The sequence below is a fragment of the Pan paniscus genome, chromosome 5 (genome assembly GCF_029289425.2).
Source record: "Pan paniscus chromosome 5, NHGRI_mPanPan1-v2.0_pri, whole genome shotgun sequence".
Classification (NCBI taxonomy): domain Eukaryota; kingdom Metazoa; phylum Chordata; class Mammalia; order Primates; family Hominidae; genus Pan; species Pan paniscus.
In genome coordinates this window covers 40,660,120-40,682,754 of record NC_073254.2, presented here as the reverse complement: position 1 = coordinate 40,682,754, position 22,635 = coordinate 40,660,120, and the positions used below count along the sequence as shown (strand labels likewise).

General features: G+C 43.1%; 5 protein-coding genes across 5 annotated transcripts; 4 read left to right on the top strand and 1 right to left on the bottom strand.

Annotated features, from left to right (window-relative positions):
* Positions 1-3,207: 3,207 nt before the first annotated feature.
* On the top strand, positions 3,208-4,087 carry LOC100992550 (histone H2A type 1-B). Its single transcript, XM_003804551.7, has one exon. It carries the CDS (start codon positions 3,261-3,263, stop codon positions 3,651-3,653), a length of 393 nt encoding a protein of 130 aa, XP_003804599.4. The 5' UTR covers positions 3,208-3,260; the 3' UTR covers positions 3,654-4,087.
* A 643-nt stretch (positions 4,088-4,730) lies between these two features.
* Positions 4,731-5,241, top strand: LOC100991861 (histone H3.1). Its single transcript, XM_003804549.6, has one exon. The coding sequence runs from the start codon at positions 4,770-4,772 to the stop codon at positions 5,178-5,180; it is 411 nt and encodes a 136-aa protein (XP_003804597.1). The 5' UTR covers positions 4,731-4,769; the 3' UTR covers positions 5,181-5,241.
* A 4,326-nt stretch (positions 5,242-9,567) lies between these two features.
* LOC100992212 (histone H4) lies at positions 9,568-12,147 on the top strand. Its single transcript, XM_034961596.4, has one exon. It carries the CDS (start codon positions 9,599-9,601, stop codon positions 9,908-9,910), a length of 312 nt encoding a protein of 103 aa, XP_034817487.1. The 5' UTR covers positions 9,568-9,598; the 3' UTR covers positions 9,911-12,147.
* Positions 12,148-15,426: 3,279 nt separating this feature from the next.
* Positions 15,427-16,559, bottom strand: LOC103784504 (histone H3.1-like). Its single transcript, XM_008961010.4, has one exon. It carries the CDS (start codon positions 16,438-16,440, stop codon positions 15,979-15,981), a length of 462 nt encoding a protein of 153 aa, XP_008959258.1. The 5' UTR covers positions 16,441-16,559; the 3' UTR covers positions 15,427-15,978.
* A 119-nt stretch (positions 16,560-16,678) lies between these two features.
* On the top strand, positions 16,679-22,483 carry H1-1 (H1.1 linker histone, cluster member). Its single transcript, XM_063605182.1, has one exon. It carries the CDS (start codon positions 19,143-19,145, stop codon positions 19,788-19,790), a length of 648 nt encoding a protein of 215 aa, XP_063461252.1. The 5' UTR covers positions 16,679-19,142; the 3' UTR covers positions 19,791-22,483.
* The last annotated feature ends 152 nt before the right edge of the window (positions 22,484-22,635 follow it).

The following is a 22,635-nucleotide window of genomic DNA, read 5'->3' as shown; positions in this document are numbered from 1 at the left end:
CTTAATCTTGGTTTCAATTTTATCTAGCCCTGTACATATCCAAGGCTCTTTCCAAAATGGTCTACGATTTGTTTAGGAAGTTAGAATAGCTGTACTTTCTGAACCACGGTTCCTGACATTTTCTGGACTTCAAACACATCCAGCATTTTATCAAAGTATTTATCCTTCCTACTTGGCTGGCTTCTTCATTGCCTTCAGGTCTGAATTCAAATGACATTCTCCTGATGAAACTTTCCATCCTTATTTCTATTCTTTTTTCTTATCCCCTTTCTTTATTTTTCTCCACAGCACTCATCACTTATCTCTACATTTTCACTATGTATTTACCTTATTGTGCACCTCCCACTACAAGACAAGTAGCACCGTAAGGAAACAGGTTGTCTGCTTTTTCACTGCTATGCTCCCTGCACCTAGAACACTCTCTGGCACTTAGCAGGTTTTCAGTAAATATATGCTGAACTAATAATGCTGGATATACATCTCCCTCATGAACTCTCTAAATCCTTCTAATTTACATTGATCAATCTTCTTTTCCATGTGCTTTTGTATGATTTATTGCTCAAAATCTTTATTTTGTATGCAGAATGTGCACTGCTATTTAATCTTCATGTATGTAAGTCCTCCCTTCTCTGAGTATAATCTCTTCAGGGCAGTATCTGAGATAACTTTTTAACATCTCCATCATGAATCTTGCACCTTTTCAAAGAAAATGAGCCAGTGGTTACTGATGTTTACGGCTATTGTTGAGGGTGAAGATCATTATAATTTTGAAAAGGGAAGTTGAATATTGTGAAGGGAAAGATAACACTAGAGTCAGAAGACTTGGGAAAAGGCAAAAAACAAACTAAAAATGAGCACTTTTAGTCTCCTGACAGTTTCTCTGAATCAAATCCATAGTTCTGTGACAGCGTTGGCTTAGAAGCAGATTTTTTTTTTTTTTTTTTTTTTGAAATGGAGTTTCGCTCTTGCCCAGGCTGGAGTGCAGTGGCACGATCTCGGCTCACTGCAACCTCCTTCTCCAGGGTTCAAGCGATTCTCCTGCTTCAGCCTATGGAGTAGCTGGGATTACAGGCTCCCACAACCACGCCCAGCTAATTTTTTGTATTTTTAGTGAAGACTGGGGTTTCACCATGTTGGCCAGGCTGGTTACGAACTCCTGTCCTCAAGTGATCTGCCCGCCTTGGCCTCCCAAACTGTTGGGATTACAGGCATCAGCCACCGTGCCCAGCCAGGAGCAGATTTTCTTACACTCATGTTTCTTTTTCCTTCTGTCATCCTGTTTCAGTATAAGTAGACCACAGATAGAAGTAGTAGATACCTCAGAAATTCCTGGAATAATTAATCCACGTTCATCTGTACTCCATCTGCTCCTATCTCATGGAATATAAAAGGAAAAACACCAAGATTTCCCTAGGCAATCTGTCTTGATTTTAGGTTCCTCAACAGGAGAGCCAGACAATGGCTGTAATAATATTGTCCCGGCCAAGGAAAAACTTCCCCTTTGCCCTCCCAAGGTTTATGGAAAATTACTGGCAAAACACAGATTAACTGGAGAAAAGGCATATATATTTATTTCATCACAATTTTACAGGAGATTTTAGAATTAAGACTGAAAGATACAGGGGAAATTGCCCATTTTTATGCTTAGGTTCAACAAGATAAACAGCTGTATAGGGTACGATCTAATGCTAACAGACTGAGTGGGGAAGCCCCGCAAGGCTTGTCTGTCAAGATTCTTCTTGACCTCTCAGTGCAGCATTTCTTCCTTCTGGTTATAGGACAAGACCATCTTTTAGAATGGGGGGGTCTTATGACCTACAGGCAAACAAGGTAGGTTAGAGTAATATTTTTAGGTTTTATGGCTGGTTCTAGGGAAAAGGAGTTCTGGTTTGTATGGCCTACCTTGAGGAGGAATTCTGGTTTCTATGGCTAGACTTTGGGGAGAATGGGACTTACAGACAGGAAGGCAGAAGGTGGTCAGTGAAACACTTTTATAATCATAATCCCATTTTGAGTATTTCTGTGTTATGGAATGTTTGTTCTCTCATTTCCTGAAAGATTCCAGAGACTCCTCATTCAGTGTTGTGAAAAAGTTCAGGAAATGCAACTCAAAAATGTGCCACTTTGTTACGCTAATTTCTTTGAACTGAGGGCACCTAGGAAACAGTAAATTCAAGGAAGGGCTTTCTCTGAACTCTAATCAAAAATTTCAAAATTAAAAAAAATTCAAAAAGGAATTTAGTTGTTAAGATTCACTTCCCTGGGGAATCTCATCAACTAGAGAAGATTAACTGTATCACAGGAGAAGAGACTGGTGGTTAACACCATCTAAACAGACTTTGTCACAGCTGTCACCTATTCTTTGAAACACCCATTTATTTTTCTCCAAAATCATATACTCTCCCCTAAGTTGCCTACATCCCCCTTCTTTCTCCCTTATGAATCAAGAGAGCTTATAAGCTTCTACAGTTCATTGGGATTTGGGGTATTCGCTTTTCTTCCCTCCCACTCCCCCTCCCCTTTTTTTGTCTTTGAGACACAGTCTTCTGGCTCTGCCGCCCACGCTGGAGTGTGGTGGCTCTATGTGAACTCACTGCAACCTCCTCCTCTCGGGTTCAAGCGATCCTCCCACCTCAGCTTCTCGAGTAACTGGAACTACAGGCGTGCACTACCAAGCCCGGCTTTTTTTTTTCTTTTTCTCCCCCGTTTCTTTTTTGGATATTTTACTGGAGACAGGGTTTCTCCATGTTGTCCACGCTGGTCTCGAACGCCTGACCCGCCGTCCTCGGCCTCCCAAAGTGCTAGTATTACGGGCATGAGCCACTGCGCCCGATTTGAAGGACCTCTTAAATATCTATTTAGAAATTGGTCGGAGTCCACTCCTTTCCAAAAACATGAGTCACAATCCCGGAAAAGCACGAGCGGCTGAAAGTCAAAATAACCAGAACAAAACCTCCACTCATGCTTAAAAAAGGTATTTTGACAAAATCCTAATTCGGCCAATTATTATTAGCATTCAGGTCGAAGGCTCGTCAAGCCAGACTGGGGATTGGGTCAAACATAAACCTTACACCAGACGGAAGGATTACATGCAAATGAAGGATGCAGATTCTGATTTCCCATTGGGTATTTGACATTAGCCAATGGGAGAATTCCCCACACCCTACCTCCAGTCAGTATAAATACTTCTCTGCCTTGCGTTTTAATGTAGTTTCATTACATTTTCTTGTGGCGATTTTTTCTTCTTATCAGAAGTAGTTATGTCTGGTCGCGGCAAACAAGGTGGTAAAGCTCGCGCCAAGGCTAAGACTCGGTCTTCTCGTGCAGGTTTGCAGTTTCCTGTGGGCCGAGTGCACCGCCTGCTCCGCAAAGGCAACTACTCCGAGCGCGTCGGGGCTGGCGCGCCGGTGTATCTCGCGGCGGTGCTTGAGTACCTGACCGCCGAGATCCTGGAGCTGGCGGGCAATGCGGCCCGCGACAACAAGAAGACCCGCATCATCCCGCGCCACCTGCAATTGGCCATCCGCAATGACGAGGAACTTAATAAACTTTTGGGGCGTGTGACCATCGCGCAGGGTGGCGTGCTGCCTAATATTCAGGCGGTGCTGCTGCCTAAGAAGACTGAGAGCCATCATAAGGCCAAGGGAAAGTGAAGAGTTAACGCTTCGTACACTGCTGTTTTTCTGTCAGCAGACGAAATCAGCCTAACAGCAAAGGCTCTTTTCAGAGCCACCTACGACTTCCATTAAATGAGCTGTTGTGCTTTGGATTATGCCGCCCATAAAGATGTTTTTGAGGTGTTTTTAATGGTTTTGAGTGTGGCACTTTTAGTAATTTGTCCTGCAGAAATTAGATCCATAGAAACCTCAGGAATTCTAGGTATGTGGGAGAAGTGCCATGCAGCACTAAACATGTTTACAGGGGTGATTCGCGTTAAGTTTCACACACAGCAGTTACTACATTTTAGAGGAAGGAAATTATACCCATGAGTGCATTCCTAACTATCTTGAATGGAAGTGTTAAAACCCGCATGCCCCACACGTTAAAAGTTTGAATATGTCATACCATTTGCTGTAGCAATTAATGGCATACACAATTGAGAGCACACACATTACCACTGAACATTTGAGTATGTATTTCCCAAAATGAGCTTTTTTCCAGTTTGGGGATGTTTTGCTTTGTTTTGGGGTGGAGTCTCCCTCTCGCCCAAGCTGGAGTGCAGCGGCGTGATAACAGCTCACTGTAACCTCGAACTCGGGCTCAAGCGATCCTCTTGACAGCCTTCCGAGTAGCTGAGATTACAGGCGAGAGCAGCCACGCCCGGCTAAGAGCATTTTTCTAATTGCCCACACTTCTTATGCGACGCCCAGAAAAATACAATTTTAAATAAAGCGCATATGCAAACTTCCCTAATCGTCTCCAATATTCTCTGATTTCTTTTTTATATTTTAACTAGAAACAATTGGAGGTTTCCGCGTCGCTTTGTGTGGTTGTAAATTTTAAGACTTCAGGAAACTTTTCCAGTACAAGACTTGTCCACAGTGGATATAGCAGCTAAGGGGTTAACAAAATGACGTCAGAGTAGCTACGGTAATGGGCAGGAGCCTCTCTTAATCTGCAACCAGGCACAGAGATGGACCAATCCAAGAAGGGCGCGGGGATTTTTGAATTTTCTTGGGTCCAATAGTTGGTGGTCTGACTCTATAAAAGAAGAGTAGCTCTTTTACTCCACAGACGTCTCTGCAGGCAAGCTTTTCTGTGGTTTTGCCATGGCTCGTACTAAACAGACAGCTCGCAAATCCACCGGCGGTAAAGCGCCACGCAAGCAGCTGGCTACCAAGGCTGCTCGCAAGAGCGCGCCGGCTACCGGCGGCGTGAAAAAGCCTCACCGTTACCGTCCGGGCACTGTGGCTCTGCGCGAGATCCGCCGCTACCAGAAGTCGACCGAGCTGCTGATTCGGAAGCTGCCGTTCCAGCGCCTGGTGCGAGAAATCGCCCAAGACTTCAAAACCGATCTTCGCTTCCAGAGCTCTGCGGTGATGGCGCTGCAGGAGGCTTGTGAGGCCTACTTGGTAGGGCTCTTTGAGGACACAAACCTTTGCGCCATCCATGCCAAGCGAGTGACCATTATGCCCAAGGACATCCAGCTCGCTCGCCGCATTCGCGGAGAGAGAGCGTAAATGTAAAGTTACTTTTTCATCAGTCTTAAAACCCAAAGGCTCTTTTCAGAGCCACCCACTTATTCCAACGAAAGTAGCTGTGATAAGTTTTTGTTGTCTTAGCAGAACAAATTTCTAAGGACCCCCCCGGAAAGCATTAGACTATGGTCTTGAAGTTCATTAACAGAAATACGGTTTGGTCAGTTTTGCAGTGTAGGTTATTTCTGACCTTATTAGTAAGGTGCTATTTGGAGAGAAGCTGTGTAAGTCCACTATCATTCAGGCCTCTAGCTTGCTATGATTAGCATTTGTTTAACCAACTTTGTAAGACTAAGAGTAAGGGAAAAATCTGGTAAGTAGTTAACTGGCGCTTACTAGGCACTTTTGCAAAGCTTTGAAAAGATTGGAAAGTTGTGTCTTGCGAGTTCCAGTGTCTTCCTCAAAATGCTTAGAAGGATTTTCTCAGCTCAATACATAATCCCCTAGGTTTTCTCATATATTTTGTGTATATATATATATATATATATATATATATATATATATGTATGTATATATTTAAATTCATTTGGCTGTTAACATTAACCTGAAATTTATTCTGGTGCAAAATGTGAGGCAGGGATCTAACTGGCTCTCATTTTATCCATAGCTAGCTACCCACTTTAAATCTGTCAGTCTGTCGACCAAGCACAATTTAATCCCTTATATATGAATTTTTATATGTGTGGCTTTGCTTGTAAATAGTCTATCTGGTTGCATTGCTTTGTCTCCTCTAGGACTATGCACCATGACATGCCACATTTTTTTTTCAGTACTTCTTGCCTGTAGTTATCTATTAAAATCTAGAATTTACAAGTTTTAACCATTTTCTTTCTGTTGATCTTGCTTTTCGGTTTTGGAGGTTGGGGATTGAGTACTGGAAGAAAATTTAGAGGGATGGGAATACTGTACGCAAACAAAAGTAATATTTACTTTAAAATTTTTATATTTTGTATTTTTTTATCATAGCTTTTACATCACATTTTACAGACTAACTTTAGAACAACCACAGAATGTCCAACATTAAAACTACTAATTCCAAAGACCTTGCCTCACATTCTTTTTTACAATAAATATTTTTTACACCTAACATTCTTTCTTGGCCTACATCTAGAATGTAAACTGATGTAACATACTAAAATCGCCTGACCAACTGTCAACAACAACAAATCACACACACAAAAGATTAAATTTGAATTGCATCGTTTACTTAAATTCATTTGTGTTCCAGCTTTTAATAAAGCAGTTTTTGGTTTATAAAGTAATATTTGCATTTTAAAAATTATGAAAATGAATATGTCAGTTTGTTTTATGATTCGTTTTTCTTGACTCATACAAGCGACTCTACCTGGCATAGACATTTGTTATCCACAGACAGTATGGGTATGTTAGAGATGCCAATGGACTTGGTCTATGCCAAGGTGACTACTCACAAGCTCTGGGCCCAGCTGAAGGTCAAGTATTTTTTTTCCAGTTATAGATGTGCTGGATCTGATGTATAGCGCTTGACTTTTTATATTTTCTTTATCTGTAGGAAACAAATGTGTTGGAGGTACTGGGTCTGACGAATAGCATAAAAGACTAAAGTGACATTACTGTCTGAGGATCAGATGGACAGGGGTTGGTAGCTCAGTCCAGCTATTCTCCACTCCCTCACTTACATTCTTTGCCCCCTCCTCAACAGAACAAGGATTCTGCTGTAACTCTTCATTGACAGTTGATATTTAAAAATTAACGAATGGATGAAATTCTCATTTGTGAAAGAAAATTTATTGAGCATTTTGTATTTGTGAGTAGTGCAAACATTTTAATATTATATTAAGAATCTATTGTTTTGTATTAGAGGAGTAATTAAGGAGAGATTGGAGACAAAAAGGGGGTGTTGTTTGCAGAATATACCATCCAAAAATAGACCACTGTGGGATCAGGATTCTTTTGAGCTAAAGGCACTTGAAAAACAGCATTCAAGAAGGGAATTCTTCTAAACTTTTCTTTCTGAAAACAAGAGATAAAAGTTCCAATGTGAAAAATGCTCTCCTTGTACCAGGTGAAAAGACATATTCTTCAGCCCAGAGGCATAGATGAGATAATTCTGCACAAACACAGCAGGGAGTCATAGCCGAGAGACTTCTATACACAAACAAACCTTGTTAAAATAATCATATTTTCCTTTAATCTCCTCATATGGTTTACTTTCCCACAATTGCCTCTCTTTAACTTAATGTGAAAGCATTTAGCTTTTGCCATTTCTTTGGGGCTTCACTTTTTTATGAGGGTTCTCCTGTCCCATAAAATTTACATTAAATACATTTGTATGCTTTCATTCTGCTAATCTGTTTTATGGCAAATGAATTATCAGGTCCAGCTGGAGACCCTAACAGAGTAGAGGTAAAATTTTGCCTCCCTACAAGATAGAGATTGTGTACATTAAATGTTGTTTGTTCCCAGTTGTTCAGTTTGTCAGGCCTCTGAGCCGAAGCTAAGCCATCATATCCCCTGTGAACTGCACGTATGCCTCTAGATGGCCTGAAGTAACTGAAGAAACACAAAAGAAGTGAAAATGCCCTGTTCCTGCCTTAACTGAAATTCCTTCTCCTGGCTCATCCTGACTCAAAAGCTCCCCCACTGAGCACCTTGTGACCCCCACCCCTGCCAGCCAGAGAACAACCCCCTTTGACTGTAATTTTCCACTATCTACCCAAATCTTATAAAACGGACCCACCCCATCTCCCTTCGCTGACTCTTTTCGGACTCAGCCCGCCTGCACCCAGGTAGAATAAACAGCCCTGTTGCTCACACAAACCCTGTTTGGTGGTCTCTTCACACGGACGCGCCTGAAACAGTTTAACAGGGTTTTTCCTGCCCAGTCACAACAAAGTGATGTTATGCTGCAGGCTGAAGTTTACAGCTAATGCTGTTGAAGTCTAAAATCAGTTTTGGTTTGCTAGATTTGGGTGAGATGGCTAAGATTCTCAGAGAAATAAGTCAAGTTTGGGGTGCATTTTTCAGACTTAAAAATTTAGCAGTAGCCCTTGCAGTTTTTCCAATAGAAGTGATTTACGAATGTTTTCAGGAAATTTAAAACAACAGTGAGAAGCGTGTATGGAGATTTGAACTACACTCCAGACTTGGCTATAGGAAAGCACGAATGTTGCTATTGTATTGCACCTTGGAAAAGAGAACAAAGGAATATTTTCGGACAATTTTAACATGTCACATATGAAAAGCTAAACGGAATCTGTCAACACCTTGTACGTTATTACAGGCTGTGATTTTAAAAAAACAATCCTTACTAATACATACATAGTTGCTGCTAGCGATATAGTGTTGGGAGTAAAAACACGAAAATGAGAGTTCAGGACAATATCCCAACTCTGAGCAGATTTTTTTAAGTAGTAACATCTAAAATTAAACCATATTATGTAATATTTATTTCTTTTCCACAGTCTCTTCTCATGCCTCGTTCACATTAGCTAATTAAAAGTCCCCTGAGTATCATCATAACCCGATTTACAGATGAAGGCACGGTTGCAATGAGCTAACAATCACCCTCTTCTGAATGAGACAGTACAGTGTGAAGGATAGCAAAACTCCACTCCCATCCTCTTAGGGCTCTGGCTGGACCAGCAAATTAAATTAATGTAAAATGGATTAACAGGAGAAAGGTATATGCATTTATTTAACACAGGTTTTACGTGACACAGGTGCTCTCATATGGTAATGAAAGCCCAAAAAAAGCAGTTAGCTACTTATACAATGAATTGGACAATTAGTAAAATGTAAAAATGCGCTAAAGCAAAGGGATTTAGGCTAGAATATATAACTGTGTAGAGAAGCGCCCAGCAAGGGCTAGTGCAAGGTTTGTACAGAATTCTCTTGGCCTCAGCCTCCTATCCTTGAGAAGAATGTTGCTTTTTTTAAACTACAGGGAGAACATCTTTCATATGAGAATTTCACCTACTGCTTCTAAGAAACAGGTCAGCTTTCAAGAAAACATAAGGCCAGAGTAATCTTTTCACGCCTGCTCTTTTAAGTACCTTTGAATAGTCAATATGTCTTCAAGCACTTGAAAGACTTAAAAAGTTTACCACTCTGGCATATTAATGAAAGCCCTTAATATAAGCCCTTATTAAAATTCTCAGTCGAGGGTATAAATTCAGATTCAAATAGTAGTGTCGTAAACGGGAGGGAAAAACTAAAGGGATTAAAAAGTGAAACTATTGTGTTCTCCCTCGCAGTCCTTAGGTCACTGCCCCTCGAGGGGCGGAGCAAAGAGTGAGGCAGCAACGCCTCCTTATCCTCGCTCCCGCTTTCAGTTCTCAATAAGGTCCGATGTTCGTGTATAAATGCTCGTGGCTTGCTTTGCTTTGGCGTACCTGGTGTTTGTTCTCAGCTGATTAGACATGTCTGGTCGCGGCAAAGGCGGTAAAGGTTTGGGTAAGGGAGGTGCCAAGCGTCATCGAAAAGTGCTGCGGGATAACATCCAAGGCATCACCAAGCCGGCCATTCGGCGCCTTGCTAGGCGTGGTGGGGTTAAGCGAATTTCCGGTTTGATTTATGAGGAGACTCGTGGCGTTCTCAAGGTGTTTCTGGAGAACGTGATCCGGGACGCCGTGACCTACACGGAGCACGCCAAGCGCAAGACTGTCACTGCCATGGATGTGGTTTACGCGCTCAAGCGTCAAGGACGCACTCTGTACGGCTTCGGCGGTTAATCTTTTCGTCAGTTTTCTTCCAATGGCCCTTTTCAGGGCCGCCCACTCCCTCTCAGAAAGAGCTGTGATTGTATTATTTCGGATGGTAACATCTTAATGGCTTTACTCGGCTACTTTGCCTAGTATGTAGAACTATTATAAACCAGTTGGGAGAGACCAGGTTGTTTGGTCTGAGTGGCTGCTAAAGCAGAAATCAGCTAAGCAAACGAGGTCTCGGAGATCAGTGAGCTATAAACTTTAATGCTATAGTTTTGACATGTCAAGCAACTTAACCTGCAGCGCGAGTCCAATAAATGAGTAGCTCAGCTTTTTAGTTTTAAAAACTAGTTGTGCGTTATTTGTACGAGAGCCTAAGATGCTAGCTGCCTGGAACTGAGTAGGTGGGTTAAAATGGGTGTCAGGTGTTTTCCCAGGCGTATCTGACTTAACGTCAGCAAAAGCTGTACTTTTAGCCTCCCTGGTAACACCTGCCGTCCTTAACCGCCCCCTGCCCATAGCGCCAGAAGCCTTTACTTCCTTTTCTAGTTGAGCTTGGCGTCCTGCTGAGTGACGTCACCTCCCCCTTCCCTGGAGTAGGACTAGCGGTTAAAGCTGCTTTGCTATTTTCAGTCCTCAGGCTGGAGGCTCCCCTAAGCAGGCTGCCTACGCAGTTCGTAAATTCCCACTTAGTAGACTAAGGGAGTCTGTTTTATAAATAAGGACTCAAATTTCTTCTGACTCCGAGGTCCGTGGCAGTAGCTATAAGATGGAAGCCCCCTCTGATATAAGATTCTTAGATGACTTGCATCTTCACTGTACCTGTCAACCCAATAGTCTTCTATTCCTGCCTTAAAGTGTAAGTTCCAAAACTGATTTAATTGTGAAAGTTTCAAACTGTACGACCTAGGAAGTGTCAAAGTTAGGTGACCAGATATTTAGAAGTCAGCCAAATATTCAGCATCTTTGATTTAGTAACAAATATATTGATGGCTACTTCAGCAAAAAAAATCAACTTTGTTTTCTGGTTACTTTGCTAACAAGCTTCTCCTGACAGGAGAATATAGTGAATAGGCAGTTGAATAAGTGAGTTCGTGTGAGAGGTCTGAGCTGGAGATAAAAATGTGGGCGTCATCAGCAGATAAATAAATGCTGAGACCAGATGAGATGGCTAAAAACTGAAACATAATGTAGGGCAGCATTGTTTGTAATAGTAAATGAGTGGAAACTGTAAAGTTTTCATCAGAAAGGACTAGAGTGTGATCTGTACATCCATAAAATAGAGTATTTCTCTACACAGCCCTACTAAAGAATGAGAAAGCTTTACTCCACTACATACTCTGGTGTACTCTGGCTCAGTTCTTGGACTCCTCTTTTCTTGGCTAACTCAACTGGCCTCACCACTTACATGCTCTGTGCTCTGTGAAATAGTTTGTTCAACAGAACACCACGGCCTAGCTGTAAGTGCCACGTTAACTTCTAGCAATGCCAAAGCCTGTGATAGTGGCAGCTTCGGGCTGTTTCTCATTCCCGGGATGCCTAACCACCTCTCCAAATTCTATCAGTTTGCTTCCACCCACTTCAAGCTTCAGAACGAAACATAGAGCTTAAGAAAAATAGGCCCGGCACGGTGGCTCACGCCTGTAATCCCGGCACTTTGGAAAGCTGAGGCTGGTGGATCACCTGGGGTCAGGGGTTCGACACCAGCCTGGCCAATATTGTGAAACCCCGTCTCTACTAAAAAAAAACAAAAACAAAAAAAAAACAAATTAGCTGGGCATGGTTGCGGGCGACTGTAATCCAAGCTACTCGGGAGGGTGAGACAGGAGAATAGCTTGAACTCGGGAGGCAGAAGTTGCAGTGAGTTGAGATCGCGCTATTACACTTAGGCCTGGGAGACAAGAGTGAAACTGTGTCTCTAAGTAAATAAGTGTTTGCAATTATAAACTATCTCCCTGACCTTAAATCTCTAGACTCATATACAACTGCATATTTGATGTATCTAATTGAATATCTAATGGGCATCTCGAACTTGTCCAAAATATGTTTATACGTAAACACCAAGTCTGTTCTTCCTCTGATATTTGTCATGTCAATCAATAGAACTCCATTCTTCAAGCAGCTTGGGCCAAGAATTGTGCAATATTGTTTGTCCTGAGCTGCTTACAACTTTCATCCAATGCAGTCAGCTCTGTTGAAAATCAATCAGAATACCTTTCATTGTTTTCTTTGCTGCTTCTCTAGGAGCAAGCTGCCATGGCGGTTTGAATGACCACAGTGACCCCAAACTGGTCTTTGTTTTCACTTTTAACCCCCCTGTCATACAGTTTTTTCTCTATCCAGCATCAACAGTGATCCTTTTTGAAGGTATTATGTCCACTGTCTGCTGAAAAGATTCCACTGGCTTTCCATCACCTTCATAATAAAAACCAGCATCCTTATCATAGCCTACAAGTAAGATGACCAACCATTACAGTTTGCCTGACTCTCAGGGGTTTCTCAGGGTGTAAGACTTACAGTGCTGAAACTTAGAAAGTTCCAAGCAAACTAGGATGAGCTGCTGAACCTACTAGATCTGTACTCTGGCTACCCTCTGACCTCATTCTCTTCGCAGTTCTTTCTCTTCACTGACCTTGCCGTTTCTGGAATGGACCAAGCATTTCCAGCATCAGCACCTTTATATCTATTCTTTCTCCCTAGAAGGGTCTTGTCCTGGATATCTGAATGGCTCTAGATCTCATTTCATTCAAGCCTCTCCTCAAATACCAACCTTAAGAAAGAGACCTCCCATAATCATCCCTTGTAAAATAAGCTTTTCTGCTCATTTAGCATATATATATATATATATATATATATATAGCTGACTATCCTCAATAGCATATATATATAACATTTCTCCACCTATAATTATATATAGGTGGTAATAATATATTTAACAAAAAATACAACTAGATATATTTTATTTTGTGTTTGTTCTCTCTCCCCCAACTGGAATATATTTTTTGAAGGTAGGGACTTTGTTTTGTCCCAGAAGTATCCCTAGCACCTTGAACAGGGCTGACGTTTAACAGGTAGTTTATGGAGGTTTGTTGAATGAATGGATGCATGAATTTTCTATGTAAGTCTCCAGGCTCCCTACTAAGCCCACTAGAATGCTAACACAATCAATTCCCCATCTCATTCCTTGACCTGCCACTGCCTGAAGCAATCAGCGTGCAGTTTCTCTTTAGAAAATCTGGGACATGTACAGGGGTTGCAAATTAAGCAACATTATCTTTGTTCTGAACAAGGACTGCATGAGTGTTAGGACTGAAGAAGGCCCAAGGTGGTGATGGGTATGCCTAAGATGAGTATGACATATCAGCAATGCTATGAACATAGCAATGCTATGAAAGGCCAGGCAAAACGTAACAGGAGCTAGTCGTGGCTTATTGTTACAGCAACTATACCTCACATATGGGTAATCGATATCCACACACCCCTCTACATTGACTCTGGAATTCAGGAAAGGGAATTAAAATTTTCTAACTTATGTACCCCAATGATTTCAACAATATCTGGCATATGAGATCAATAAATATCTTTAAAATACCAACTAAGAAAGACAATAAAATGACCCACCATCCATACCAGGCTCATTTTTGCTCCTCTGATTCCTGAAACCATCCAGGATGCAGCTATGAATTCTCCATTGTCAGTTTTAAATTAAGCCAAGCTGGGTACTTGTGTAATTCCTCAAGAAATCCTGGATGAAAACTGTCAGGTGGAAAACAGGACCTCAAAATAAAGAGACATCCATCACTGAAGCTAACATCGTGAGGCTGAAATCAGTCCTCTATAACAATGGTACCAAAAAGAGTACAATGAGAGGCATTTGTGAATATTTACTCAGATGAGAGTAAGATATTTCCCTATCAGCTAACCTGAAGTTCACATCCCTTTTCCAGCTGAGTTCTGAAGCTAGATGTACTTAACTGGAACACATAACTGCATCAGGAACATCCTTTAAAACTATGGCTACAATGGCTTGACTGGACAAACCCCAGACTTCCAGGTTTAGCACAGGTGGCCCTTCACAGACCAACATTGCCTATGCTACCAACCTCATGTCCTGCCACCCTGCTTGCATCATTTCTCTCTCTGCATATATAAAAATATATGTGTATGTATATAATCAGCTTTATTGATATTTAATGTACCACAAAATTTGCCCACTTTAGGTACAGTTCAATGAATTTTACCGTGTTTTCTTAGTTGTACAACCATCATCACAATTTAATTTCAGAATATTTCTATCACCCAAATTTCCATTTCTACGTAAAGGGGAAAAAAAGGGTTAACTGCTGAAGGCCGCGGTAACACTGAAAAAGGTGCCTTTTCTCTCTAAAACAGATTTTAATCTCCCCTGAATTTAGTGTCCTGGGTATTCCAGGAGTCTGAATAGGGTTTCAATTTTCAGGGTCTTTTTAATAGAGTAAAACTGTATTGGTGCCGATAAATTTAGTATTGCTCTCAGTACATGATTGAGGGATACTTAAATGTCTCTGTGATTTTATTTCATAATCGCTAAAAGATGTTTTTCCTAAAACAGGGTTTTTGTTTTTTCTCAATAAGCTTCTTAGCTTCCCCTCCGGCTCCCTGGCTTGCCTCAGGAAATATTAGCTCATCAGTTCTGATTGGTTGACAGCTACGAATGGCCCTCATTGATTGGGCAGCGCTTCTTTGTCCCTTGGAAACTAATACAAATTTTAAACACTACTTTTTTTCCACTCTTTCTTCAGAGTTGGAATATCGTTGCTCCCCTACCCATATGTAGTGAGTGGAGGGCAAACTTGGAGTTCCCCTAATCTTTCCTTTTTAGGATGTCAGCTCAGTATCATTCATGTTAATTACACATTGAGCTTCTTGACTTAATGGATACAGCTCTTCTTTTGTTTAGTTGGGCGGCCCTGAAAAGGGCCTTTGGTTCACAAATGCAAGCTGTGGAGAAATCAGCAACCTTAACCGCCAAAGCCATAAAGGGTGCGTCCCTGGCGCTTGAGCGCGTAGACCACGTCCATGGCAGTGACCGTCTTGCGCTTGGCGTGCTCCGTATAGGTGACAGCGTCACGGATCACGTTCTCCAAAAACACCTTGAGCACCCCGCGAGTCTCCTCGTAGATCAGACCAGAGATCCGCTTCACACCGCCACGCCGGGCCAGACGCCGGATGGCCGGCTTGGTGATGCCCTGGATGTTGTCACGCAACACCTTGCGGTGGCGCTTGGCACCCCCCTTACCCAAACCCTTCCCGCCCTTACCACGTCCAGACATGACTTCCCAAGAAGTGAACCAAGAGAGCAAGTGAGAGAATAGGGGAACCGATCTTTATATATCTACGTTACCCCTGCCCCCACCTCCAGCGGACACAGAGACTGAAAAGCGCGCAGGCGGGAAATGTGACGCCTACAGTCCCCTCCCTTAACCCCTCCTCCAAGCCCCAGGAAATGGCGGGAGCAGCGATTGGGGGAGGGTGGGGAGATGGGGGTGGGACCAAGCAGGCTTGACCAATGGCCTTTATTTTCTTAACAGAGCTACAGGCTTTGAGGAACTGGGTTAAGAATCAGATGTAAACCCATTCTGACTCCAGATTTATTTTAAGTCGAACTTTTTTTTTAAACCGAATGTCTCTGTCGCCCAGACTGGAGTACATTAGAGCCATCTCGATTCACTGAAACCTCTGCCTCTCAGGTTCAAGTGTTTCTCCTGCCTCAGCCTCCAGAGTGTAGCTGGGATTACAAGCGCTCGCCATCGCGCCCGGCGTGTTTTTGTATTTTTCGTAGAGACGGGGTTCGGCCATATTGGCCAGGCTGATCCCGAACTCCTGATTTCTGGTGATCCGCCCGCCTCAGCCTCTCAAAGTGCTTGAATAACAGGCGTGAGTCACCGCGACCGGCCGAAATCGAATGGTTTTGAAGCCTTCAGTGGCGTTAAAACGAAAAGTGCTCCCAATGCATTCCCCTTTGTCTTAAATTGGTTTCTTACAGCTACTTTACTTGAAAAGGTGGTGGCTCTGAAAAGAGCCTTTGCTTGGACCGTCAGAGACGAGAGTAATCACGCCCGCTCTCCGCGGATGCGGCGGGCGAGCTGGATGTCCTTGGGCATGATAGTGACGCGCTTGGCGTGGATGGCGCACAGGTTAGTGTCCTCAAATAGCCCTACCAAGTAGGCCTCGCACGCTTCCTGCAGAGCCATCACAGCGGAGCTCTGGAAACGCAGGTCTGTTTTAAAGTCCTGCGCAATCTCGCGCACCAGGCGCTGGAAAGGTAGTTTACGAATGAGCAGTTCAGTGGACTTCTGATAACGGCGGATCTCGCGCAGAGCCACGGTGCCGGGCCGGTAGCGGTGGGGCTTTTTCACGCCGCCGGTGGCCGGAGCGCTTTTGCGGGCTGCCTTAGTGGCCAACTGTTTGCGTGGCGCCTTGCCACCAGTAGACTTCCGAGCAGTTTGCTTAGTGCGAGCCATGACAGCAAAACAGCACAGCGGGATACCCAACACTAGCGCAAATACGCCCATCAGCTGCTCTATTTATAGTATGTAAAGTGCAGTGATTGGATGATATAAGACGCTAAATATGACGTTACACGCTCTGATTGGTCTATCTTTAAACCAGCAACAATCGTGCAGTTTCACCGGCTACTATATTCTATTCCAACTCTACAGATGATTATTTAAGTGGTATTTTATTACTATTATTATTTTATTTCACTTTTGCTTTGTTCCCCAAGCCGGGCTTAAACTTGGGCTCAAAGGATCTTCCCGCCTCAGCATCCAGAGTAGCTGGGATTACAGGGGAGCCCCACTGCGCCGGCTTGGACTTTAATTTTTTAAACTTGTTCTCTTCTACATCCGGTTTTCATAACCTGAAGGCTGTGTTTATTTTCCATAAAACAAGGCATTGATTCCAAAGGTATTATAATTCCCCAATTCCGTATAACCTTCAGCTCTTTAGGGAAAAAAAAAAAAAAAAGAGGGAATACTGCTCACCTCCTCTCCGGAAATGTACCCTTTACGGGAATTTCTGAAACCTTTCACAAGAATTGGATTCCTTTGTAATGCTTTAATTGGCTTAGGAGTGTTATTGCAATCTACAAAGCATCTCAAACATAGTAGGATTACACTATTACTCAGAAACATTTTCTATGAGACGTCTTTCTCTTGATTATGCTCTTTGAATCCTAAACTTGCAGGGTTCTGCAGCTTTTGTTTTCTAAAGCCTAGGTGTACTCTGCCAGTCACAAAATGGCGTTTCTCCAGCACTGCCGCCAGGTACCACCAGCTGGGAGTTGTTCCTCTTGCGGAGCAGGAGGTGGACTTGGCCCAAGAGAAACTGGATAGTGGTTCGCAAGGAACATAATTTAGCATTGCCAAGAGCTAATGCAATCATTTTTAAAATCTCAAAACACTGAAAAGTGGATTGTGACCTTTTTAAATTCACAGGAGACAGGCCACATTCTATCTTTTGATTGGTTTAGGCTATTTTCTTGAACAGCCATTTAGAAAGCAGATCTATCATCCTTCATTTGCATGGAGCGTTCCCATTTTATTTGAAACCAGTTTAACCCAATAGAAACAAGGGAGGCAGAACCCATTATTTAAAGTGGAAACTCCTGAATCAGATAATTCGGAGTATTTCCTTTTCAAAAGTTGCGTTTTTTCAGATACCTCGCTTATTACACTAAGAAAGGTTTATATCTTTCACAAAGGGTTTACTTACAAAAACCTTCCAATTTTGTATACCTGTGTTTCATAACTGACTAGCCGTCAAACCAAGATGTAGAGTTTCCAACCGTTATTTTCCAAATTTTTAGAAATTACGTGAAATATTTGAATGCATGCCTTCTCAATAAAATGGGACGTAGGAAGCACTGGTGCAGAAGATGGGTACAATACTTATCTGAGACCACTCCATTATTTGGTTGGCACGTTGTTTGAAGAAAAAGGGGAAAAGCTCAGGTTACTTAGCATGGTTCGGACTTATTCGAAAACTACCACAGCAGGAGCGGAAATAAGACCGCATTACCTCACTCTCTGCTGTGCTGTGCTAGGGGGTTATCCAGAATAGGATTGTAGAAGTGGATGTCGATTTAATAGTTTTTTATTCTCCCGTTAGCTGAGTCTCTGATTGGCAATGTGAGATCGTTTTAGCTTATTGATACTTTGAAATGCACTTAACAGCCACAAACAAGTTAAAGGATGTTACCATAAAATCTTATCCCCAGGGTGTGCTTGCACTTATCACCCATGTTTGCTTTCACACTAAGTGGACTTAACTCCCCAGCAGAATGCCTGTCAGGGAACCGGTTTCGTGGACCCAGCATTTAACGCCTTTCGCAGGCTTGTGAGGCCCATAAATATTTGTTGAATAAAAGAATGAGTTGACCATGTCATGGTGCGCTGATTGCGTGTGCTGACATGGAACACAGGTTGTAAACCTTAATACCCATTTGGAGCATGTTGTATGGATGAAAAGGGCATTGGAAATTCCTGAAGTGCATCCCACATTGGACTGTGGAAATAAGTTGCAAGTGCAGAAACGTTTCCACACTTGCAGTTTGAGTATTAATTGCAGCGTTTGTGAATTCTGGTGTTGTCTACGATTCATTCTTCTTTGACGTGAAAGGTATTCGCGAGACACATCGCTCTAAAACATTGCCGGAAAATGTAATAGAGTTGATGACAACTGGCCCTAACACAGCCTAAAACGCGCACTTTTCTCTCCTCCCTCCGCAACTATTCAAAACACTGTATTTTACATTTCTTGCAAATTAAAAACTAACATCTCTGGCAACGGACCTCTAAAAATTTCTAACAAAACTCCTCGGATGCTTGTGGCACTGCATTTGTAAACCGCCCCCTCTCAACCTACTCCCTAAAAAAGAGCTGCTTTTTGAGAGAGAAGCGGTACCCTCTGATGTTACTGGGCGGCAGTCGGCCTACAATTTCCTTCACAATGAGGCAACCAGAGCGGCTTTTTCTGTGTGTTTGCTTGCGTTGAGGGGAGCAGGACCATAGGCCCTAGAGGCCCCCAGCTGCCTTCTGAGACTGGGCGAAACCCTCGGCAGCGCGCAGGGGGCGCTAGGGCGCGAGGGGCGGGCACTGACGGGCACCAATCACGGCGCAGTCCCACCCTATAAGTAGGCTGCGTTGGGGCCTTTTTTTCTCATCCTGCTTCGTCAGGTTTATACCACTTTACTTGGTGTGCTGTGTTAGTCACCATGTCTGAAACGGTGCCTCCCGCTCCCGCCGCTTCTGCTGCTCCTGAGAAACCTTTAGCTGGCAAGAAGGCAAAGAAACCTGCTAAGGCTGCAGCAGCCTCCAAGAAAAAACCCGCTGGCCCTTCCGTGTCAGAGCTGATCGTGCAGGCTGCTTCCTCCTCTAAGGAGCGTGGTGGTGTGTCGTTGGCAGCTCTTAAAAAGGCGCTGGCGGCCGCAGGCTACGACGTGGAGAAGAACAACAGCCGCATTAAGCTGGGCATTAAGAGCCTGGTAAGCAAGGGAACGTTGGTGCAGACAAAGGGCACCGGAGCCTCGGGTTCCTTCAAGCTCAACAAGAAGGCGTCCTCCGTGGAAACCAAGCCCGGCGCCTCAAAGGTGGCTACAAAAACTAAGGCAACGGGTGCATCTAAAAAGCCCAAAAAGGCCACGGGGGCTAGCAAAAAGAGCGTCAAGACTCCGAAAAAGGCTAAAAAGCCTGCGGCAACAAGGAAATCCTCCAAGAATCCAAAAAAACCCAAAACTGTAAAGCCCAAGAAAGTAGCTAAAAGCCCTGCTAAAGCTAAGGCTGTAAAACCCAAGGCGGCCAAGGCTAAGGTGACGAAGCCAAAGACTGCCAAACCCAAGAAAGCGGCACCCAAGAAAAAGTAAATTCAGTTAGAAGTTTCTTCTAGTAACCCAACGGCTCTTTTAAGAGCCACCTACGCATTTCAGGAAAAGAGCTGTAGTACGCAGATGAAATCCCCCAAGCAAATGCAACACGCCCTCAATTATATTAGAATCACTTGGAGAGTCGATACAACTTTAACATAGCCTCATCTATTAAGAATTTACTACTCAATCTATCAAAGATAGCAAGGTGAATTCAAATGCACCGAGTTAAGAAAATCGAGTTTTAAAGTCACCTGGGTTTTGGTAGCCGGAAGTCCCGCGTCTCATGACCCCAAGCTAATTAGTCATAACCGTATTGAACCAAGGTTGAAGCCCAGTCCCAGGCTTGAGGCTTTTTATTATACAAGGTTAAAGTGGGGATATTGCGTTTTGGGGTCAATATTGCTAAAGTAGCCTTTTCCGAAATTGGGTGGTCCTGAGAAATGCTTCTGGGATAGTTGGCAAAATTCATGGCTTAACCACGCCCTCTCCACAGGAGTGGCTAGCGAGCTGTCTGTCCTTGGGAATGACGGTGACCCTGCTGGCGTGGCTGGCGCCCACGTTGGCGTCCTCTGAAAGCCCCGCCAGGTAGGCCTAGCTCGCTCGCTTTCTGCAGCGCCATCATGACAAAGCTTTGAAACGCAAAATGCTCTTTCTTTGTGCAGCGCCTTACCATGGGTGCACTCACGGGCTGTCGACTTGGTTTAGGCCCTCGTCAGGACAAAGGAGCTTAGTTTGTTGGAGTTTTAGAGCTGCAACCCAAAATCCGTTGCTCGGTTTTTCTGTTTTTAGAAACGGAAGCGCCCTGATTGGATAATATTTGAAAATTACTGTGCTTAACTGGATCGTGTTTCATCAATCGTGCAGGATTTTCAACCCTGGTGGAGCCCACACATTCAAAACTGAAGATCCTTTTCTCAGAACTGCCCCGTTAAGCTTTTGCAATTTTAATTCTGGGGGTCAGATTTTAATAATTGGACTTTTTTGTTTACATCTGACAAGAGTATATGATGAGCCAAGTTTACTCACTTTTACTTAGTGCAGTTCAATTCTAAAAGTTTATTTTTGCGTGTGTGCATATCAGTTAATAATCAGTTGTATTTTTCAAACGGTCTTTTTTCAATTGTTTTGCTTAGCTCCTTCCATCGTCTAAAGTCAGGGATACAGGCACATCACATCCCTGTTCCCCCTTCCTCAAACTAATATGTAGCTACCTAGGTTTATCCTTTAAAACAAAAATTCTCACCTATTTTTGTGAGAAATATACATGTTTTTCTTTGAACTAAGTATTTTACATACACCTATCTATATACATGCATACTTGTGGTTTTGTTTTTTTTTTTAAAAAAAAAAAACAAAAAAAACAAAAACACGTTATCTTTTGAGACTGGGTCTCAGTCTGTTGCCCAGACTGCACTGCAGTGGCATAATCACAGCCCACTGTAACCTCCAACTCCTGGGCTCAGGCTATCCTGCAGCCTCAGCATCCGGAGTAGCTGGGATTGCATGCACGCACCACCACGCCGGGCTTTTTGTTTTTATTTTTTGTAGAGACAGTCACACCATGTTGTCCAAGCTGGTCTAGAAATGGCCTCAAGTGATCATCGACCTCCCAAAGTGTTGGGATTACGGTCACTGTGCCTGGCCTTGTATGCATAATTGTTTTGTCTTTTGATTAGGGTTATTAATTTAAAAAAAGCCTGGACGCAGTGGCTCACACCTGTAATCCCAGCACTTTAGGAAGCCAGATGGGCAGATTACTTGAGCTCAGGAGTTCAAGACCAGCCTGGGCAACATGGTGAAATCCCATCTTGACAAAAAATACAAAAAATTAGCAAGGCCCAGTGGCACGCACTTATAGTCCCAGCTACTTGGGAGGCTGGGGTGGGAAGATGACTGGAACCTGGGAGGTAGAGGCTGCAGTGAGCAGAGATTGTGCCACTGCACTCAAGCCTAGGTGACAGAATGAGACCCAGTCTCAAAACAAAAATAATAAAAATTTTTTACAACGATGTTATATACACTTCTGCATGTTGCTTTTCTCTTAACCAAACTTTTCTAAAACCCTGTCATGAAAAAAGAAATCCTTCACATGGAGTAGCATAAGTTATTCATCCATTTCTTATTGATAAGCATTGATGTTTCCAGTTACCACTGCTGAACATGGTGCAATTGAATAGAATTCCAGGGCTGAGATTGCTAGGTTTTAGGTTGTATTTTATTATTTTATTTATGTATTTATTAATTTATTTATTTATTTAGACAGAGTCTTACTCTGTCGCCCATGGTGGAGTACAGTGCCATGACCTCAGCTGCAACCTTCGCCTCCTGAGTTCAAGCGATTCTCATGCCTCCGGTCTCCCGAGTAGCTGGGATTACAGGCACCTGCCACCACGCCTGGCTAATTTTTGTATTTTTAGGAGAGATGGGGTTTCACCATGTTGGCCAGACTGGTCTCAAACTCCTGGCCTCAAGTGATCTGGCCACCTCGGCCTCCCGAAGTGCTGGGATTACAGGTGTGAGCCATGGCGCCAGACCTGGACTTTGTCTTCTGTTTCATCAGTCCTTCTGTTGGTTCAAGCACAGTATCACACTGAAGACTGATGATTCTATATAAATATGGTAAAGACTGTACACCCTAACTGTTCTTATCTTTTAATTTTAAGGCAATTTTAGATTCCAGCTTTCCAAAGAATTGTGGAATGCTTAGAGCTAGAGAAGCCTTGGAAGTCATTCAGTTTTTGTTTTGTCAGAGAAAATTCGGTAGAGACTCTGTCCTGCTCTCACTGAATACCATCCCATAGTACCCCCCATCAGCTTTAAAGGGCAATAATACCTTATGGAC

Excerpts from the sequence above, each read along its gene's own strand:
- LOC100992550 (XM_003804551.7), top strand. The coding sequence starts at position 3,261 with ATGTCTGGTCGCGGCAAACAAGGTGGTAAAGCTCGCGCCAAGGCTAAG.
- LOC100991861 (XM_003804549.6), top strand. The coding sequence starts at position 4,770 with ATGGCTCGTACTAAACAGACAGCTCGCAAATCCACCGGCGGTAAAGCG.
- LOC100992212 (XM_034961596.4), top strand. The coding sequence starts at position 9,599 with ATGTCTGGTCGCGGCAAAGGCGGTAAAGGTTTGGGTAAGGGAGGTGCC.
- LOC103784504 (XM_008961010.4), bottom strand. The coding sequence starts at position 16,440 with ATGGGCGTATTTGCGCTAGTGTTGGGTATCCCGCTGTGCTGTTTTGCT.
- H1-1 (XM_063605182.1), top strand. The coding sequence starts at position 19,143 with ATGTCTGAAACGGTGCCTCCCGCTCCCGCCGCTTCTGCTGCTCCTGAG.